Raw genomic sequence first — 19,855 nt, 5'->3', positions numbered from 1 at the left:
CGTATGGAGAGATGGCTCAGAGAGTAAAAGCACTTGTTGCTATTGTAGAGCTCTGTGTTTGGTTCCTGTCTCTGCTCCTGTTTTGAGTTTCTGCTCTGATTTCCCTCAGTGATTTGGTTGTGATTGAGAGTATAAGCCATATTAAACCTTTCCATCTCAGGTTGCTTTTGGTTTGTCATAGCAAGAAAACTGGAACATGTGTTATCTTTATTCCATTCTCTTTGGTTTGTTATAAATTCTTGACTGTTAAAAAGGAAACCTTGAAGATACATAGAGTGGTAATTTGCATTGATATTGCTACATTATTACACATATCTCATAATTCAGTATAAAATATTTAATGTGTATAACAGTATTAATTTCGAATAAATTCCTGTTATTTAGGGAATTATGCAGGTCGAGGAACTACTGGAATGGTTGCTCGCTTTATACCTTCTCATCTTAGTAATAAATCATGCAGAGTGACATCGCTGTGTTACAGTGAAGATGGTCAAGAGATTCTTGTCAGTTATTCTTCAGATTACATCTATCTTTTTGACCCCAAAGATGATACAGCTCGAGAACTTAAAACTCCTTCTGCAGAGGAAAGGCGAGAAGAGGTAAGTTTGCCCAAAACTAGATTCTTTCTTCATGGTGAGAGGCCTGCAATTCCCAAGAGGAGGCGGGATAGATGATCAGTTTAAAATGGTCACTCTAAGTTTAAGGTCCTGAGCTACATATGATGCTGTGCCAAAAAAAAAAAAGAAAGAAAGAAAGAAAGAAAGAAAGAAAGAAAGAAAGAAAGAAAGAAAGTTAGTTAAGTGTACAAATAAATAAGTAAATGTATTGATTTCCAAATAGTTTATGATTTAGGGAACATATAACAAAGTAGGCTAATAAATAAGGGCTGTAGGAATGAAATGAGGTAAGTTTTAAAAGAAGATATGTCACACTGCTCCATACCCAAATACTGCTGGGAGAGAGCTGGTCTCTCAGAGGTGCAGACACACCTGTGAGCACAGGTAAGACCACCACTTCTGCTTAGAGGGACCCGCCCGGAACGCCCAGGACATAGGAACCTAGGAGCATCCTGGGACAGGATCCTTCCGGTTTCTATCTGTACCCTGGAGCTGACCCTGTGCCACGGCTCTACATACCAAAATACCTCCTGGAGAGAACTGGTCTCCCGGGAGTACTGACACACAGGCTTGTAGGAGGGACAAGCCACAGTCAGAAACAGCAAGATCATAACATAACGAACATAAGCAACAGAAACCAAGGCTACTTGGCATCATCAGAACCCAGTTCTCCCACCATAGCAAGTCCTGGACACCCCATCACACTGAAAAAGCAGGATTCAGATTTAAAATCACTTCTCATGAGGATGATAGAGGACTTTAAGAAGGACATAAACAACTCCTTTAAAGAAATATAGGAGAACACAGGCAAACAGGTAGAAACCCTTAAAGAGGAAACACAAAAATCCCTTAAAGAATTGCAAGAAAACACAAACAAACAGGTGAAGGAATTAAACAAAACCATCCAGGATCTAAAAATGGAAGTAGAAACAATAAAGAAATCACAAAGGAAGACTATCTGGAGATAGAAAACCTAGGAAAGAGATCAGGAGTCATAGACACAAGCATCAGCAACAGAATACAAGAGATAGAAGAAAGAATCTCAGGTACAGAAGATACCATAGAAAATATTGACACAACTGTCAAAGAAAATGTAAAATGCAAAAAGTTCTTAATACAAAACATCCAGGAAATCCAGGACACAATGAGAAAACCAAACCTAAGGATAATAGGTGTAGAAGAGAGTGAAGATTCCCAACTTAAAGGGCCAGTAAATATCTTCAACAAAATTATAGAAGAAAACTTCCGTAACCTAAAGAACGAGATGCCCATAACTATACAAGAGGCCTACAGAACTCCAAATAGATTGGACTAGAAAAGAGGTTCCTCCCATCACATAATAGTCAAAACATCAAATGCAGAAAACAAAGACAGAATATTAAAAGCAGTAAGGGAAAAAGGTCAAGTAACATATAAAGGCAGACCTATCAAAATTAAACCAGACTTTTCACCAGTGACTATGAAAGCTAGAAGATCCTGCATAGTTGTTATATAGACCATAGGGAATACAAATGCCAGCCCAGGCTACTATACCCAGCAAAACTCTCAATTAACATAGATAGAGAAACCTATGGGCAGTGGTGGTGCACGCCTTTAATCCCAGCACTTGGGAGGCAGAGGCAGGCAGATTTCTGAGTTTGATGCCAGCCTGGTCTACAGAGTGGGTTCCAGGACATCCAGGGTTACACAGAGAAACCCTGTCTCAAAAAACAAAAACAAAAAAAGAAAGAGAGAGAGAGAGAGAGAGAGAGCGCAAAATATTCTGTGACAAAAACAAATTTACACAATATCTTTCCACAAATCCAGCACTTCAAAGGGTAACAGATGGAAAATGCCAACACAAGGCGGGAAACTACACCCTAGAAAAAGCAAGAAACTAACCTTCTTTCAACAAACCCAAAAGAAGATAGCCACACAAACATAAAAATAACATCAAAAATAACAGGAAGCAACAATCATTATTTCTTAATATCTCTTAACATCAATGGACTCAATTCCCCAATAAAAAGACATAGACTGACAGACTGGATATGTAAACAGGACCCAGCATTTTGCTGCATACAGGAAATGCACCTCAGTGACAAAGACAGACACTACCTCAGAGTAATGGGATAGAAAACAATTTTCTAAGCAAATGGTTCCAAGAAACAAGCTGGAGTAGCCATTCTAATCTCAAAATCAACTTTCAACCAAAAGTTATCAAAAAAGGTAAGGAAGGGCACTTCATACTCATCCAAGGAAAAATCTACCAAGATGAAATCTCAATTTGAACATCTATGCTCCAAATGCAAGGGCACCCACATTCATAAAAGAAACTTTACTAAAGCTCAAAGCACACATTGCACCTCACACAATAATAGTGGGGGATTTCAACACTCCACCCTCATCAATGGGCAGATCATGAAAATAGAAACTAAACAGAGACACAATAAAACTAACAGATTTATGGACCAAATGGATTTAACAGATATTTATAGAACATTTCATCCTAAAACAAAAGAATAAACTTTCTTCTCAGTACCTCATGGCATCTTCTCCAAAATTGACCATATAATCGGTCACTAAACAGGCCTCAAGAGATACAAGAAAATTGAAATAATCTCATGCATTTTATCAGATTACCATGGACTAAGGCTGGTCTTCAATAGCAACAAAAACAACAGAAAGCCCACATGCACATGGAAGCTGAACAACACCCTACTCAATGATAACTTTGTCAAGGTAGAAATAAAGAAATTAAAGGCTTTTTAGAATTTAATGAAAACGAAGGCACAACATACCCAAACTTACGGGGCACAATGAAAGCAGTGCTAAGAGGAAAACTCAGCTCTGAGTGCCTCCAAAAAGACACTGGAGAAAGCATAAACTACCAGCTTAAAGCACACCTGAAAGCTCTAGAACAAAAAGAAGCTAATACACCCAAGAAGAGTAGAAGGCAGGAAATAATCAAACTCAGGGCTGAAATCAACCAAATAGAAACAAAAGAACTACACAAAGAATCAACAAAACCAGGAGCTGGCTCTGTGAGAAAATCAACAAGATAATTAAACCCTTAGCCAGACTAACCAAAGGGTACAGAGATAGTATCCAAATAAACAAAATCAGAAATAAAAAGGGAGATATAACAACAGAAACTGAGGAAATTCAAAAAATCGTAGAATCCTACAACAAAAAGCCTATACACAACAAAACTGGAAAATCTGGATGAAATGGACAATTTTCTAGACATCAGAATCAGATAAACTATCTAAACAGTCTCATAACCCCTAAAGAAATAGAAGCAGTCATTAACAACCTCCCCACCAAAAAAAAGCCCAGGACCAGATTGGTTTAATGTAGAATTCTATCAGACCTTCAAAGAAGACCTAATACCAATACTTTTCAAACTATTCCACAAAATAGAAACAGAAGGAACACTACCCAATTCATTCTGTGAAGCCACAGTTACGGTGTGTATTCTCCCTTGGAGATGGAACAGTTTCTGTCTAATCAGGAACTTGTCACAATTTCCTTTCATAGAGGACTTCATAAGAGATTTTTTTCTACTTCTATAATGTTTAATGTTCCAAATAGATTTTAAAAACTGTTTGAGTGAATATTAATTTTAGCTTTAGAAGATATCATATATTTTTAAGAGGCATTTAACTATTATAAATTATTTTAATGACCTAAAAATGTCAATACTGAGTTGTATATTTTAAAATAAATTTTATTAGTCTAATAAAAAATGAAAAAATTTAAAAAAGAATAAAAAGAAGATATATAATAGAAACTGTTAACTTTGTAGATGATTGGAAAAAAGTCAGTTAAGACATTAGAAAATGTGATGATAAATGCCTAAAAGATTCAGTGTGCTGATATACCAAGTGCCACCCCTTACAGTTGAATGTTCATTGACAGGCACCAGTTCCATTCTCTCCCGCTTGTATCTCTTTTTTCACACATTAGTGACACCTGACAATAGCCATAGGTACATTCTATGAAATATATATGAGAAAGTGGGGGAAAGTTTAATAAGGTATTTATATAAAAGTGCATGAAAGAATTGAATTACTGTGACAAACATGTAAGAGCAGGAAGATAGAAATAGTGCATTTTATACAGTATAAAGCCATGGGAACATGTTTGGTTTAGCTTGTTATGGTTTTCCTAACATGCCAGCCATGTGTTCAGGCCATCTGGACAATCAAGTGGGACCCTTAGACCCTGTGGAGAGGACTGAGATGTGTGAGAAAATAAGGAGGCACAGCAAGTCAAGAAGTCTGATCAAGCTGGCAAAGATTTTATTGTTCACACAGGTTATATACTCTGAAAACAGGATATGGGGAGGGGTAGGAAAGGAAAGAGGGCTTTGCAGGTGGAGGAAGCTAGCTGCAGCTGCAGGGTCTAACTATTCTCACAGAGTCTTTCTGATACCAGAGGTTCTAAAAACATCTATCTAGCAGGATGTTGGCTAAATCTAGAGATCAGGAGGAAGGGTTACTAAGGTGGGTTGCTATGAGACCTTGTTTGAAGTTCTGAGTATTGACAAGTGAATCATGGAAGGTAAGTAGAAAGAAGAATAGTAGATAGGAGAGCCAAGGGTGAATGTTTGCCAAGAGTAAGGCCTTGCCATGGCTTCCTACAGCCATGCTGACCTTTAAAAATGTTTATAGATATAGCTTTAATTTAAAAAAATTATTGTATACATATAGTTGTTTTGCTTGTATGTCTATCTATCTGTACATCATGTGCATGCTTATTGTATGCCAGAGGCCAGAAAAGTATGTCTCATCCTCTGCTGGCCTCAAACTCAGAGATCTGCCTGCCTCTGCCTCCTGAGTACTGGGATTAAAGGCATGTGCCACCACTGCCCAGCAGATTAATTATTAATTAATACTGGTTTGGTATTAGCTAAATGTCTGCTAATGGACTTACGTTGTTTGATTTGTGGTACTGGGGATTTGACCCAGGGCCTCACATGATAGGCAAACACTGAACTATATTCTCAACATTTTGTATATTTAAAGGAAGAACAGTAGCAAATACGTAATTCTCATGAGATGTAAACTAAATTCAGTTGTGTATAAACTGATGACACTACCACTCTTAGGTAATGTTGAGGGGAAGGTTTTTATTGTAGACATGAGGGAGGAGAGTTCAGCCGGAGGCATCTGGAAAAAGTCCTGAGCAGATTGAGAAAGAGGTAGACTGAATGTGGCCAGCAGATTGCATCTGGCTGTGAAAGGAGAGAGAGGGTAGGGAAAGTGAGAGGTAAAGACTAAGAGAGGAAGACAAAAGGGTATAGCCAATGTGGCTGGGTTATAAGCAGAAGTGAGAAGCTGGAAGGGAGGGAAGCCCATGAGCTAGAGAAATTTAGAGTAAGGGGTGAGAATAGCCAATACCAGCATGATCTTTTGAAATATATAACAAGTACTTGTGATACTAAGGGAGCCTGGAGGCTCTGGTATGCTAATACGCACTACTGATAGCCATTTGTCCCCTCTGCCAGTGATAAGGAGATGGTTCCTTTGGTAGAGAGGAACAGGCTTCACAAGTTGCTGATGAATGTCTAACCTCCAGAATTTGAGCTTGACAGTATTATAAAATTAGAAAAAAAAATCATCTTGTAGATGAGTTTTAGGATATTGAATGTGACAGTACATTTATGTAAAGTAGGAAAATTATAAGCTATTTATGAGCTTTTTGGACTGGCTGAAAAGGAATTGTGCTGTGTCATTTTGTTGCTGCTATATAACTTCCCTTTGAGACATGTAGGTAAGTATGGTTGCAGTCAGACTCTGTGACTGGGAGATAATGAAAATTTGGAAGTGCACAGATGTTTTAAGTGGGTCAGCCAACTTCGATATCATAGACTCCTTAGCCAAGATGGTTATGACATCAGGGCAAGTGCTGAGTCATTTCTATGGAGATGTTTTTCTTAGTATGCTTTGTTGAATTAACCAAATTAAAAACAATAATTTTCAAATCTGAATTATAAAAATAAATCATACTTATATTTGACCAAACAAGAGTTATGTATGTGTATGAAATTAAGGAGCTATCTTATTTTCCATAATTTTTCATTTGGTAGTTTATGATAAAATTTTGACAGTAATAATTGAGATCAGCTATTCTTAATCCAGAAATTATTTGTTAGGTACATACTGTACACTTAGTTCTATATTAAACTTGAGAAAATGATGCTCTAAAGACATGGCTCCTTCATTTAAGCCAGCAAGCTCCAGGCATCCATCCTCCTGTCTTTGACTCCCTTCCCCCAGTGCTGGAGTTACAGGTGTGCCTTACTACACCCAACTTTTTACATCAATTTTAAGGATTTGAACTCAGGTCCTCATGCTTATATAGCAGACACTAAGATATCTCCCTAGTCACAATCAGCTTCTAAAAGTATATAGATAAGTATTGTATGTATCCACATAGAAATGCAGCAGTTGTCACTGTTGATACTCTCTACCATGTTAATCAGTGAAAGCATGCTAAGTGAAAAAAGATAGACACAAAAGGCTGCATATTGTATTATTCTGTTGATATGAAGTAATATTCAGAATTTAGAGAGAGAAAGTAGATTAATGGTTTTCTAGACCTTTGAGAAGGGACAGGTGAGGAATGTCTGCTGATGGGAATGGGATTTCTTTGGAGATGATTTGATTCTTGAAGCAGATGATGGTAGTAGGTGACACTAATCCCTGAAAGGTGCCATTGCACTTGGACATTAATTATTGAGCTTAGTATTTACATCTAACTTGTAATGTGTGTGTGTGTGTGTGTGTATCTGTGTACATGCCATGGCACACATGTAGAGATCAGAGGACAACTTTTAAGAGTTGATTCTTTCTGCCATGTTGATTCCTAGAATGCACATTATTAGATTTGGCAGCAATAACATTTATTTACCTAAAGCCTGTCTGTCTCACTGGTCTCCACTAATGACCATTTACCATGATCTGTGAATTTGGCAAGTGTTTATTCATTGTTGTACAAATTAGTTTTTGTCAACTTGACAAAAATCTAGATGTCCATAGGAAGAGAGGAGCTCAGTTACGGAATTGCCTCCATTCATTTGTCTTGTGGGCATGTCTGGAGGCATTTTCTTGATTAATGACTGATGTAGAAAGGGCCAACCCACTGTGGGCACTACCACTCTTGGGCAGGTGCTCCTGGGTTGTATAAGAAAGCAGGCTGGACCATGAAGAGCAAAGCAGAAAGCCACATCCCTCCATTCACTCTCTGAGATCCTGACTTTCCTCCATGACAGACTGTGAGCTGTATGCTCTTTCCTTTCCAAGATGCTGGTGGCCATGTTTATCACATCAGTAGAAAGCAAACTAGAACATTTGGTGACCTTGGCAGTATAAAGATTAAAAAAAAAACCCAACAAACAAACAAACAAACAAAAAAACAATTGCAACAGAAACACTGAGTAGCTTGGATTGAGAGCAGTGGTGGAGTAAATGTAAACTGTCTTCATTGTCTCTGAGTGAAGTGAAAGAAATATGTGAGCTCTCAGGAAACAGGTTTTCTTTGTATTAGTAAAAGAACTTTTAGCACGTTGTGAGAAGAAATGGATATAGGAACAGAAGGGTGATTATTGACTCAAGGTGTTTGAAGGGTTAAAGAAAGGCAGTAGAAAACACAGACAGAGCACTTGGGCTTAAAGAGCATGACTGACAACTCAGAATGAATAGGAGTTAGGAAGTTGCAAGGAGAAATAAATTCATAGAATTCAGGTGAGAAAATTCCTGTCATTTCTACAGGGCTTTATTTTATGTTTTTTGTTTTTTTTTAAAGCCATACTTTCTATACGTAGAACAAATTTGGGGGAAAAATCACTCTTTCAAGGGGGTTAGTAAGACTAGTCATGTCTACTTGTTATTGCTCTAATGATGAATGGGATGAAAAAGAAAACTGTTCTCACAGTCACTGCCAAATAATGACACATGTTGGATGATTTAGGGACATAAAAAATGGTTCTTCAATACATGGAAGTTGAATTCATGTTATTACAATAATTAGAAAGTAATTAGGTTCATGCCTGCTTGCATCACATCGCTAATTTATCCTTTTGCTTCCATTCGACCTTCGTTACTTAATATAACCCTTTCATAGTCTCCTTTCTAAACTTTTGAACTTTAGCACCATTTCCCTGTGTGTATACAAATTTACAAAATACACATACATCTATATTGTAGGCTAGGTTCACGTCTAAGGCATAACTGCAGGTTTTTCTTAGTTTGTGTTTCTTGCTTGATCTTATACTTTCCTGGCCTACCTTTTCCCCTCAGATGCCATGATTTCATTTTTCTTTACAGATGAACTGTATTTCATTGTGTCTATGTACCACATGTGCATTATCTGTTCATTTGAGTAGAGTAGCAGCAGCAATCATGGGTGTGCAAGCCATCTCTCTGGAAGGCCATGAAGACCTTACACACTCACATACACACACACACACACACACACACGCGTGCCTAGGAATTGTATAGTTGAGTCATATGGTAGTTCTGTCTTTTTTAAGTAAGAGAAAAAGTTACTTGCTAAGAACAATGGCAGAAAATGGAGGAAATTTGAAGTAAGTGATGAATGGGTGGGATAGATTCTGGGGAAACCTAGAGAAGTAAGTGTTCCAGAAAGGTAAAAAATGTCATAGTTAGGTGTGTTATCATTCTGGTGTGGTAGGTCAGGGTGATTGACTGTCCTGTGTCAGCTGGGCAGTGATTAGAAGTCATTGTATGTGGTTCATTTCTTCTTTCTTTTCTCTTCTCCCCCTGTTCACACCCCTCTCTCCTTTCCTGGGGATTAAACTGAAGCCAATGCCCTACCATAGAACTGTATCTCATCTGGACAACCTCTCAACCCCCCTCCACTTCCTCTTCCTCTTTTTCTATTTAATTTTGAGACAAGGTGCCAGTAAGTTGCTTAGACTTGTTATTAATAGTTTAAATAGGTCTTGAATTTATGATCTTTCTGCCTCACCTGGAATTGCAGACTGGCACTAGTAAACCCAGCTTACATGCACATAATTTCAGAGTTGTATTTGTGCTATTCAGGTTGAAAATAGTCAATATGGACTGTAGCACCAGTGGATGTTTATCATCACAAGCACTGTGGAAGACTGATAAAGCATTTAGCAATGTTTCCTGTATTGATCTAGTATTTCATTTCCATACTTAAAGACAGTTTGGGGATGCAAATGCTTCATTAAAGTATGCTGTAAGAATTGAGGACTAGAGATTAATTTAGTGGTACAATATTTACCTTGGATGCACAAGGATCTGGATTTAATCCCCATCACCAGAATAAAAGCTGAGAGCAAACCCATTCTTCTCGAGACCCACATAGAATCTGCTTATAATTAATTACCTTTCAGTTACGACAGCCTCCAGTTAAGCGCTTGAGACTTCGTGGTGATTGGTCAGATACTGGTCCCAGGGCACGGCCGGAGAGTGAACGAGAACGAGATGGTAAGTATACTTTGGCCAGCTTTTTGTGACATGTGGTATTTAAAGATTTATTTATCTTGTCTATATAAGTGTTTTTGCCTGCATGTATACCGTGCTGTGCCTTGTGCTGTGGTAGAGGTCATAAGGGAGGCATCAGATCCCCTGATACTGGAATTATAGATGGTTGTGAGCCACCTTGTGGATGCTGGGAACTGAACCTGTGTCCTTTTGAAGAGCAACAAGTGCTCTTAACCTCTGAGTCATCATCTCTCTACCCCTTATTTCCATTATTTTCAACTGTAAATGATGCTACAATGAAATCTTAAGAATATTTTGGTAAATATGTGCAAGTACATCATAGGATAAATTCCTAGAAGTGGAATGGCTGAGTCACTGGACATGTATTTTTAACTTTTATAAATATAAATATATATATAGACACACAGACAAATACACACAGCATGTATACATATATACATATATATGTATAACTTTAAAACAATTTAACTGAATATATTTTATTTAACAAATCTATAGAAAAAATTGTTTTCTAACTATTATTAAACCTTTTATAATCAAAACAGTATTCCTAAGTATATTATCCTTGGTTCTGTTTTGTAATATTCTTAAATATAAAGTTCCATATGTAAAGGTGGCTTCCATGCCTGTAATCCCAGGCCTTTGAAGGTTGAGGCAGAAGGATTATTATAAATTCCAGGACTACATAGTAAAATCCAGACCAACCTGGACTATAGAATGAAGTCTTTAAAAAACAAAACAAATGAAAGAATTATATAATTTTATAATTATTACATTTTAAAATCTAATCTTTTACTCTTTGTTTTGACTTTTGAACCTGTGTCTTGTTCTGTATCTCTGATGGCTCTCATACTTACTTTCTATGTAGTCACACTTGCCTCCAAGACACAATTTCTTGTGACACCAATCATAACTCCCAAGTCTTCCTGCTTAAGCCACATGAGTGTTGAGTTTTCATATTTCCATTTTAAAATGCCCTTGATATCCCCAGCACTGTAAGAACATAAAATATTCTTAATATTTCCCAAGGTGTAACAAAATAAAATTACCTTAAAGAGGAAAAGCAAACAAACACATTTATTTGAACTAAGAAAAAGTATAACGTTGAAAAAACAAAATACATTTTCTGTCAGCTAGTTGCAAATATCTCTGGCCATACAACCCCAAATGGACTTAATCTCATCAAATACCTAGGACTTCACAGTAACTAATAAGAACTGTTTTAGGGGAATTGAGGTAAAGACCCAAGTTATTTTATGTCTGTGTTTGATAATGTAGTGAGAAAGCAAGCCTTTCCTTTTATTTATTCCACTTGGAGTTCATAAGCCCTTGCTAGAGTACATTTCATAATTGTAAATAGGCAGTGATGGAGCAGGGGTGGGAGATAGAAAGTCACCTAAGAACAGGCATAGCTAGAGAGGAGGAATCCTGCTCTTGAAGATCTTAACTGGACACATACATGGGTAGTCACTCATAATTATTATAAAATGTGATGGGTACTCTGATGACTTTTTATCTGTTCTTGTAAAATTACTTAGACAGTTTAATTTTAATTTCTGGATTTTTAAAAGCCTTCAGATCTAGGTTTTTATATTATTTAAAGGTCCTGACTTTTTGCTAAACTTACTGATAAAATTTATGTTGTAATAGGAGAGCAAAGTCCCAACGTGTCATTGATGCAGAGAATGTCTGATATGTTGTCAAGGTGGTTTGAAGAAGCAAGTGAAGTTGCACAAAGCAACAGAGGAAGAGGAAGACCTCGGCCCAGAGGTAATTTGTCTTACTGGTTAAAATCACCAGAGAGCTGGCAAAACTGCTTATGGGAGATAGCTTTTTGTTTTTGTTTTTGGATTTTGTTTACGTGGTTGTCTGTGTGGGTGTTTTATTTTATTTTATTTGCATTTTGAGACCCGGTTTCTCTGTGTCTTGGCTATCCTAGAACATGCACTATAGGCCAGGCTGGCTTTGAACTCAGAGATCTTCTGCCTTTGCCTCCTGAGTCCTGGGATTAAAGTTGTACATCACTACACCCAGCTGGTAGATAGTTTTTGTTGATATTATCTAACTGATAACTGAACTGTATTTTGTAACCATTGTAGTCATAACTCTCTTCTGATTCACTAGACCCAGCTATTTAACTTATTTTAAAACACATGAAACAAAAGATTGCCAATTTTAAGTCCCTTTCCAAAACACTTTGAAAATTGGAAGTCTGCAAAACTCTAAAGATAAGTGTATGTATATAATTAGAAGAAGTAATTATTTAAAAACAATTTTAAATATTTGATGTGTGTATATGTGTGACTGTGCATGTGGAGGTCAGAAAACAACTTGGAGAAGTCAGTTTTCAAACTCCATCTGGCAGCTTGTCAGCAAGTTTCCTTACCTCTTAACCATCATTCTGACCCAAGATTGATTATTTTAACAAGAATGTGTCATTGATTCTTATCCCTGTTGATTAGACTATTTGATTAAGTGGACCAAACCACCAGTGGCTATAATTGATATGCTGAGTGTGTTAGTTAGGGCTTCTATTGCTGTGATAACCAGAAAGCAATCTGGTTAGGGGAGGAAAGGGTTTATTTGGCTTACTACTTCAGTATCACTGTTCATCCTTGAAGAAAGGCAGGACAGGAACTCAGAGCAGGAAGCTGGAGGCAGAAGCTGATGCAGAGGCTACAGAGGAGTGCTGCTTACTAGCTTGCCCTTCTTAGCTTTCTCAGCCTGCTTTCTTGTAGAACCCAGGACCACTGGCCCAGGGATGACAGCACCAACAATGGTCTGGACCCTCTCCATTAATCTCTAACAAAGAAAATGCCTTACAGCCAGCTCTTATGGAGGCATGTTCTCAATTGAAGTTCCTTTTTTTTTTTTTTTTTCCAGACAACTCTAGCCTGTGTCAAGTTGATGTAAGACTAACTAGAACTCTGAAATTATGTTGGTGTGTATTTTCAGAATATTTCTGTAGAGGTTTGTTTTGTGTTTAGTTTTTGCATTCGAAATTTGAGTTTGAGGCTAGAGAGATGGTGCAAGAGCAATTAAAAGATGGCTAAGAGCACTCACTGCTCTTGAAGGTGAGTTCAGTTCCCAGAATCCACATGGTTGTTCACAACTGTCAGTAACTCCAGTTCTGGAGATCCTGCATCCTCTTCTGCCCTCTGCAGGCATGTATGTTCATGTCACCAAAACACCCATATTTCTAATTTAACAATGAATAGATCTTTTAGAAACTTGGGTTTGCTTTAACATGTGCTTTTTTGAAGGTGGAACAAATCAGCCAGATGTTTCAACTCTTCCTACGGTTCCATCAAGTCCGAATTTGGAAGTGGGTGAAACTGCAATGGATGTAGATATGCCAGCTGCACTTCTTCAGCCTTCTACATCCTCTACAGTCTCAGTTCAGGCTCAGGCGGCCACAGCCCCCATAGAAAGCCCTCGTTCCACCTCTTTGCTGTCTTCTCCAGACAGTGAGCCAAGGCAGTCTGTTGAGGCGTCTGGACACCATACACATCATCAATCTGGTGAGGATGTTATTCTTCAAGTTGTTTATGTGGTGATCTCTGACAAGAAACATCTTGTAGTCTGTTTTGTATGATTCTAAATTACAGTAACTTCTTGCTAGAATAAATGGTCAAAATTACTTTTGATATACAAGCATAACTTAAACAGAAAATTCAAGTGTGTCTAATTTGCATGAATTTTTACAAATAGTGAATCTTTAATTTACATGAGGTAATTTTATTTAAGGTAATAGCAGATAGTATTTTGACATAGTTTAATACACTGAAAGATTATTTTATAAACCATTATTAACCAAAATACTGTTCTAGATTTACTAGGTTCTATGTCTATATTAAAATGACAGGAAAATATATTTCATTATTATTTTCACTGCATTTATATTTTTAATTTTTCTTCAGATTATTAAATACTTTGAATATATTCACAATAGTGAATCTGCAGTGGTCCTTTCTCAAAAACATAGCATGTTTTGCCAGAAGAATTATTTTCCTACTATATATATAAAAAAGAATTATCTTACCAATTCTTTGTCTTTATGGTACTTGGTGTTAGTAAAAAAAATATCAGTTCATAAATTCTGTTAACACATTTTTCTCTCAGTACAGTGACTTCTCAAGTTTTTCCCACCCCAACTGCAGAATATACTATTTACAGTAATTTCAGTAAATATATAGTCTACTTGAAATTCTAACTGTATACTTGTAAATATAGTAAAAATAATCATTTCTTTATTATTTTTAAGTTCTTTTAAGGAGGCATTTTACTTAATACAGAACAAAAATATTAGTAAGGGATGTAGTTAGTAATAATGCTGGACCTAAAGTAAGCCCACTGGCAGCTTCCTAACAGCTTCAGCTCCAAGTGTCACTGACGTCAGATCCCAGATAATGGGGTATTGACATTAAGTACTGTTTTATCATTATCTTTCATTTTTAAAAATTAATACTCACTTTCTATGGGAGTAGAAGTCAGGGTTAGCTGCATAACTGTTAACACTATGTACAGTTTATCAAAACAGTAAGCTAAAGCCGAATTAGAAAGCCAGCTCTTTCACATTTCACATGGCATTTCAGCTTGAGGGAAAATAAAATAATCTGAATGGTTTGAGAAACAGGGTCAAAGGAGTTGGAAGTAGACCAAAACAAGTAAAATTAGTAAAGATAAGAAAAACTGTAAAATACTTAGTTTTATTTTAAGTGTTTGATTTGCTTGCACATACGCATTTGCACTGTGTTTGTGCCCAAGGTGGCCAGAAGAGGGCACAGCCTCCTAGACCTGGAGTTATACCAGTTTCAAGCCCCCATGCAGGTGCTAGGAACTGAATCCAGATTCTCTGTAAGGAGTAAGTGTTCCTGACTTCTGAGCCATCACTGAAGCCTCAAGATAAGGATTTTTAAAGTGCTAGTGTTATTGCAAATATTCTGAAAGACTGTAAGCAATCGTAAGTGATTGGGAAAAATTAGCTAAAAAGACTCTGTAGCCTAGTTTCAAGTTCTATAGAGTCTTATCTAGTCCCAATTGTTTCTTAAATACATTTGTGAGTTAAATATTTTTTGGAACCTTTTAAGAAATGTTTTTCTTAGCTATTTTTATACCACAGTTTAAGCTGCTGAAGTCCTTTTAGTGTCTGATATGCTAATGTCTTACACTGAAGACTACTTTTGTGATGGCTTAATGATCATTGTTTGAATATTATTTGATACCTTTGTCCATAAAAATTTTAAAGAAAGGAAATCTCTTTTAATTAGTAGATAGAATATTTTTCTGTGTCTAAAATTGTACCACTTCTGAGGAGAATGATTTGGTGTGAGGTATATAGATCACGCTTAATAGTTGTTTCTTGGCAATAGCCCTTTCATATCCTACAGTCTAACATTTCAACTGGAAGTACATAATGTTTTTGTTTTCTTTTTCTGATCCTTTTGTACTTACCAAAGCCTATCCAAATCCTGATGGTTTAATAGACACTGGGAATTGTCCATTGTAAGAATGTGGTAGGTGGGAATGTCAGTCTAGAGCTGGGATGTTTGTTACACCTTGCGTAAAGGTAGGCATGTGGAAATGACTGTTCTCTATCCTCATCTTGCTGTGGATGCCTCTTTATGTATGTGTTTACGCCTTTCCTTTGTCATTTTAAGTAGTTGACAGCAGACAGTGAGAGTGAAAGCTTGCTGCAGTGCTTCAGGGTCTGTAGTCTACACCTGAATCTTCTGGTGGTGATGATGAATGTCACAACCACGAATTTCAGTGAGCACTGTTAGAGCAGTCTTTCTCTCAGTGCCTTTTTCAGTGAGCACTGTTAGAGCAGTCTTTCTCTCAGTGCCTTTGCATGTTTATTTCACCCTTTCATGGCTTTTAAAGTACTTTGGCTGGCCCTTCTCCCCTCCATAAGCCGCAGGTTTCATCACAGTGAAGAATGAAAGCACTTATTTTCTCGTCCATTTCAGCCTTCTAATGCGCCCACATGTAGCTTGTCTGCACGCAATGCAACCTGTCCTCTCACGCGTGGCTGGAACAGTTGAAGCATACCTTTCCAGCTTCCAAGGGACTAGACTCCTGTTCCCATGCCTTTCCAGAGTCACTGTTTTTTCTGTCACCTTTTCTGCTGAATTTTTTCTTCTACACAAACATAGTTGTCTGTTTCCTTAGAAAGAAAGCCTTTCTCGACCATCCTACATTCCTCCAAATAAGGCAGCTCTGCTTCTTCACTTCATTTCTCTGCCACCCCATTTTCACACCTTCCCCATTTATTCATGGACCAGATTAAAGTTGCTTTCGGCCTCCTTTTCCTGTAGCAATTTTGGTAGTCGCCAGTGAGCTGCATCGTGCTAATCGTGAGACTGTTTCTGTCAGTGCCTTGGTAGAGCTTTGATCCAGTTGAATGTAACAGTCTTTCCCTTCTTCTCTGCCTTGGTATTCACACCACACTTGCTGTTTATGCTTATTATTCAGCATGGCTCAGCTTCTAATAACCATCATTAGTTTTCTTTTTCTGTCTACTTCAAGTATTGAGTTGAACCTCTCAGGATGACTCTCTTTATGTTCTACATAAACTTTATCCATCTGTGATTTGCCTCTAATGTGTGATTTCCAATGGTGCATTTAAGTCTTGTCTTTTGCATGCATGCACTCGTGTGTGTAGGTCAGAGGACAACTCTCACGAGTCTGCTCTCCTTCCACTACACACAGCTGAGAGACTGTCAATCTTAGTGGGAATGCCCTTACTTGCTGAGCCATCTCACCAGTCCTTACCAGTCCTTTTATGCTTTCATTTTAATTTGCTTATTTTAATAGCTCATGAGTAATTTTGAATTCTTGGATTTCTTTGTATCCTACTCATCATCAGCAAGTCTTATTGCCACTGTATCTGAACTGTACTCCACCTCTTCCCATTTCAGAGCCATTCCTTACTTCTCAGTTGCTATCCTTGCATCTGCTCTTGTTACTTTAGACTTCAGTCTTCATAGAGAGGCCACAGCAAGCATTTAAAGTCTTTAACAAACTTCTACAACTTGGCTGTTTATACCACTCTTTGAAAGATAATTGTATTTAGAAATGGAGCCACAAAAGAAAACACTTCCTTATCCTTACTATAGACCTGAATACCTGCATGGCCTGGAGATTGCAGCTCTAGTTTTTTTCACTCTGTCCTTTTATCCCCAGATTGTCATCATGTTCTAGGTGTGCTGACTTTCTTAGTTCCTTTACTGTGTCAAAGCTTTCTTTGGTTTTAAATCTTATGTTCTTATTGTCTTTTTGTTAGGAAGATGTTCTTTAGCTTAAGTATTTTCTGAGGGTGGTCCCATAATTATTTTGGAGCCCTCTTTCTTTTCCATTTTCCCTAAAAAGTTACACTTTTAAAAAATAAAACCTTGTTTATTTCACAAAAGTACCTATTAAGCTTTATGGTTTTTTTTTTTTCGTTTTTATTAATTTATTTGTTACTTATTTTTATTAGCCTATGCTCTCACTAAGATAGGGCATTCATTGCCTCTTGAGTCTTCAATAAGAATGTCCTTTTTCCCCTCCACCAATAGTCTGTAAAGCTGTAGCATGCATATTAAGAAACATCAAGTTGTTTTTAAAGTGGTATATGTTTATATTTTAGTCTTTAGAATTTCAGCCCCATTTCATTACCTGTTTTGTTTGGAAGGAGATCTTAAGCTTTGAATTGAATCCTCCTATCTGAGCATCTGGAGCTCTGGGATCACCTGCATAGCACACTATACCTGGCCGTTAACATATGGCCATTACCATATGTTTAGTAAGCTACTCTCTTTTGGAGGGAGTGTTTTGAGATAGCATCTCATGCCTGGGCTAGCTTTGAACTCTGGATTCTCCTGCCTTTGCTTCCAAGTGCTGAAATGATAGCCATGCACCACTACCCAACAAGCCCTACAGTTGACAACATGTAGGAGATGTGTTATGTTTAACTTTTCTGTCTATCATTTGGGGTCCACATTTTGCTGTATAATTATATAGATAATTTTTTGCCTTGTTATAAAAATATTTTAAGATATCTTACAAAAATATGTTTCTAAAATCTTGTTGTTTAAATGAATAAACTAGGCCATCTAGAATACTGGCAGGAGAAAAATCAAACGGAGGCATGAGTGGAGGAGAGATGCAAGCTCTGTGGAGCAGTGTTGTCACTAGAGCACACTGAGATGGGCTGTGGGCTTCAAAGCAGCATATCTAAAAGTCAGGTGGAATTTTACATCACTGGTGGACTTTTCCTCATGTTGTTGCTTCTTCATCCCTTGTATTCTTGAATTTTATTTTAGTAGCTACATCAGACTACTTGAGATCATTTCCTGTGTTTGTAGCTCAGACATTGTGATTCTATACACATTCTTCTATGGCTCATTCAGACTTTTTAAAAAAATACATTTATAAAATTACATATTTTAAAAATAAGAACAATGTGACTTTGTGCCACATTAAGTAAAATATGCTTATAAGTTTACCTTTTAAAGTATTTCAGTGTAAGTACAGAACATTATAGTCTCTCGGTGATGCTTAATCATCTCTTTACCAAGATATCCTTGCTGTGTTTCCTAGACTAGACTTGGGTACGGTCTCATTTGCTGTATTATTTGTAAATATTTTCTATGTTAGAAAGCTTAGGATGAGAGAGTGTTGATAATTTATTTTTCTCCTTTGAATTTACTTGGAACCCATTTAAAACTATGATTAGAGAATATGGTAACTTTGGATTAAATGGTGACTTCAGTGTATACAGAATTTAGTTTGGAGCAGAGACTTGCTGAGACTGGAGTTACTTCCAGGAACTTTAAGTTTCTAATTAAATAGATTGCTCAGACTGCAAGAATGCCAGAAGATATGTAGCTAGTAAGTATTTAGTATTTGGATTCTTACACATAACTGCTTAAATTCACAATTTCAGACTATGTATAATCATTACACTAAATTTAGCTCTGTAGAAATATTACTAGTGAATTAAATACAGAGCCATACAGTATAGTAAAGCAAAATTTTCAAAGCCTGAATAATAGCTACATGGTAGTTCCTTAAAATAGGATCATGCCAGACTAAGATAGGAAACAAGTTAGAATTGGAAGAAAAATTTAGAGCAAACAGATTGAATTAGATAGGAACATAATCCGTTGTTCAGAAGGCCCTGTATCTTCTAAAGATGTAGAGTGAAGCAATAACCAAGTGGCCTTTTCTTGCCTCAGTGTGTTTTAGTTTTTGTCCTATATTAATGACATTGAGCCTATTAGGAAGAATAGCCAGGAACCTTTGAGAAGAAAATGAGAATAGTTAGTAGTTTTATACATGAGATAGTAGTTCTTCATGGTTTGTTGAGTGTTTGGTTGTAAACATTTAAACCAAAATATTTATTATATTACCCTTCAATTTGGATTTATGTTACAAACTAATTCTTAAACATTTATATGCATTTATAAATTATATATAATTACATGTTTTAAAGAGGATATGTGAGTCTGTATATCTCTGCTGTAGTATTCCAAGCTGGTAAGTAGATTTTACCTTTTTGTTTAATCTAATATGTCTATCGAGAATTTTTAATTCAGTATTTGCTTAGCCTTGGGATGACTTTCTTCCCTTTGTAAATTAATATATAATCATATTTCTTGGTGCTAAAAGCATTATCATTATACTGACTAAAATATGCAATGTAGAACACTTTTTAAAAGCCAAGATACTTGTCCATGCATAGTATCCTCCTTGGTACTGGTAGATTTTCTA

The 19,855-nt window shown here is 36.8% G+C and overlaps 1 protein-coding gene across 8 annotated transcripts in view; it reads left to right on the top strand.

Moving 5' to 3' along the window:
- Dcaf6 (DDB1 and CUL4 associated factor 6) overlaps positions 1-19,855 on the top strand; it is a 121,425-nt gene that overhangs the window by 45,134 nt on the left and 56,436 nt on the right. For all 8 annotated transcript variants that reach the window (XM_076941523.1, XM_034512807.2, XM_034512806.2 and 5 more), the window contains 4 exons: positions 385-599; positions 9,988-10,081; positions 11,750-11,869; positions 13,363-13,620. In XM_076941523.1, coding sequence (XP_076797638.1) covers positions 385-599; positions 9,988-10,081; positions 11,750-11,869; positions 13,363-13,620 — 687 coding nt within the window. The remainder of the gene's footprint in view (positions 1-384; positions 600-9,987; positions 10,082-11,749; positions 11,870-13,362; positions 13,621-19,855) is intronic.

This window comes from Arvicanthis niloticus, chromosome 10 (assembly GCF_011762505.2).
Source record: "Arvicanthis niloticus isolate mArvNil1 chromosome 10, mArvNil1.pat.X, whole genome shotgun sequence".
Classification (NCBI taxonomy): Eukaryota; Metazoa; Chordata; class Mammalia; order Rodentia; family Muridae; genus Arvicanthis; species Arvicanthis niloticus.
This window is presented reverse-complemented; position numbering and strand designations above follow the sequence as displayed.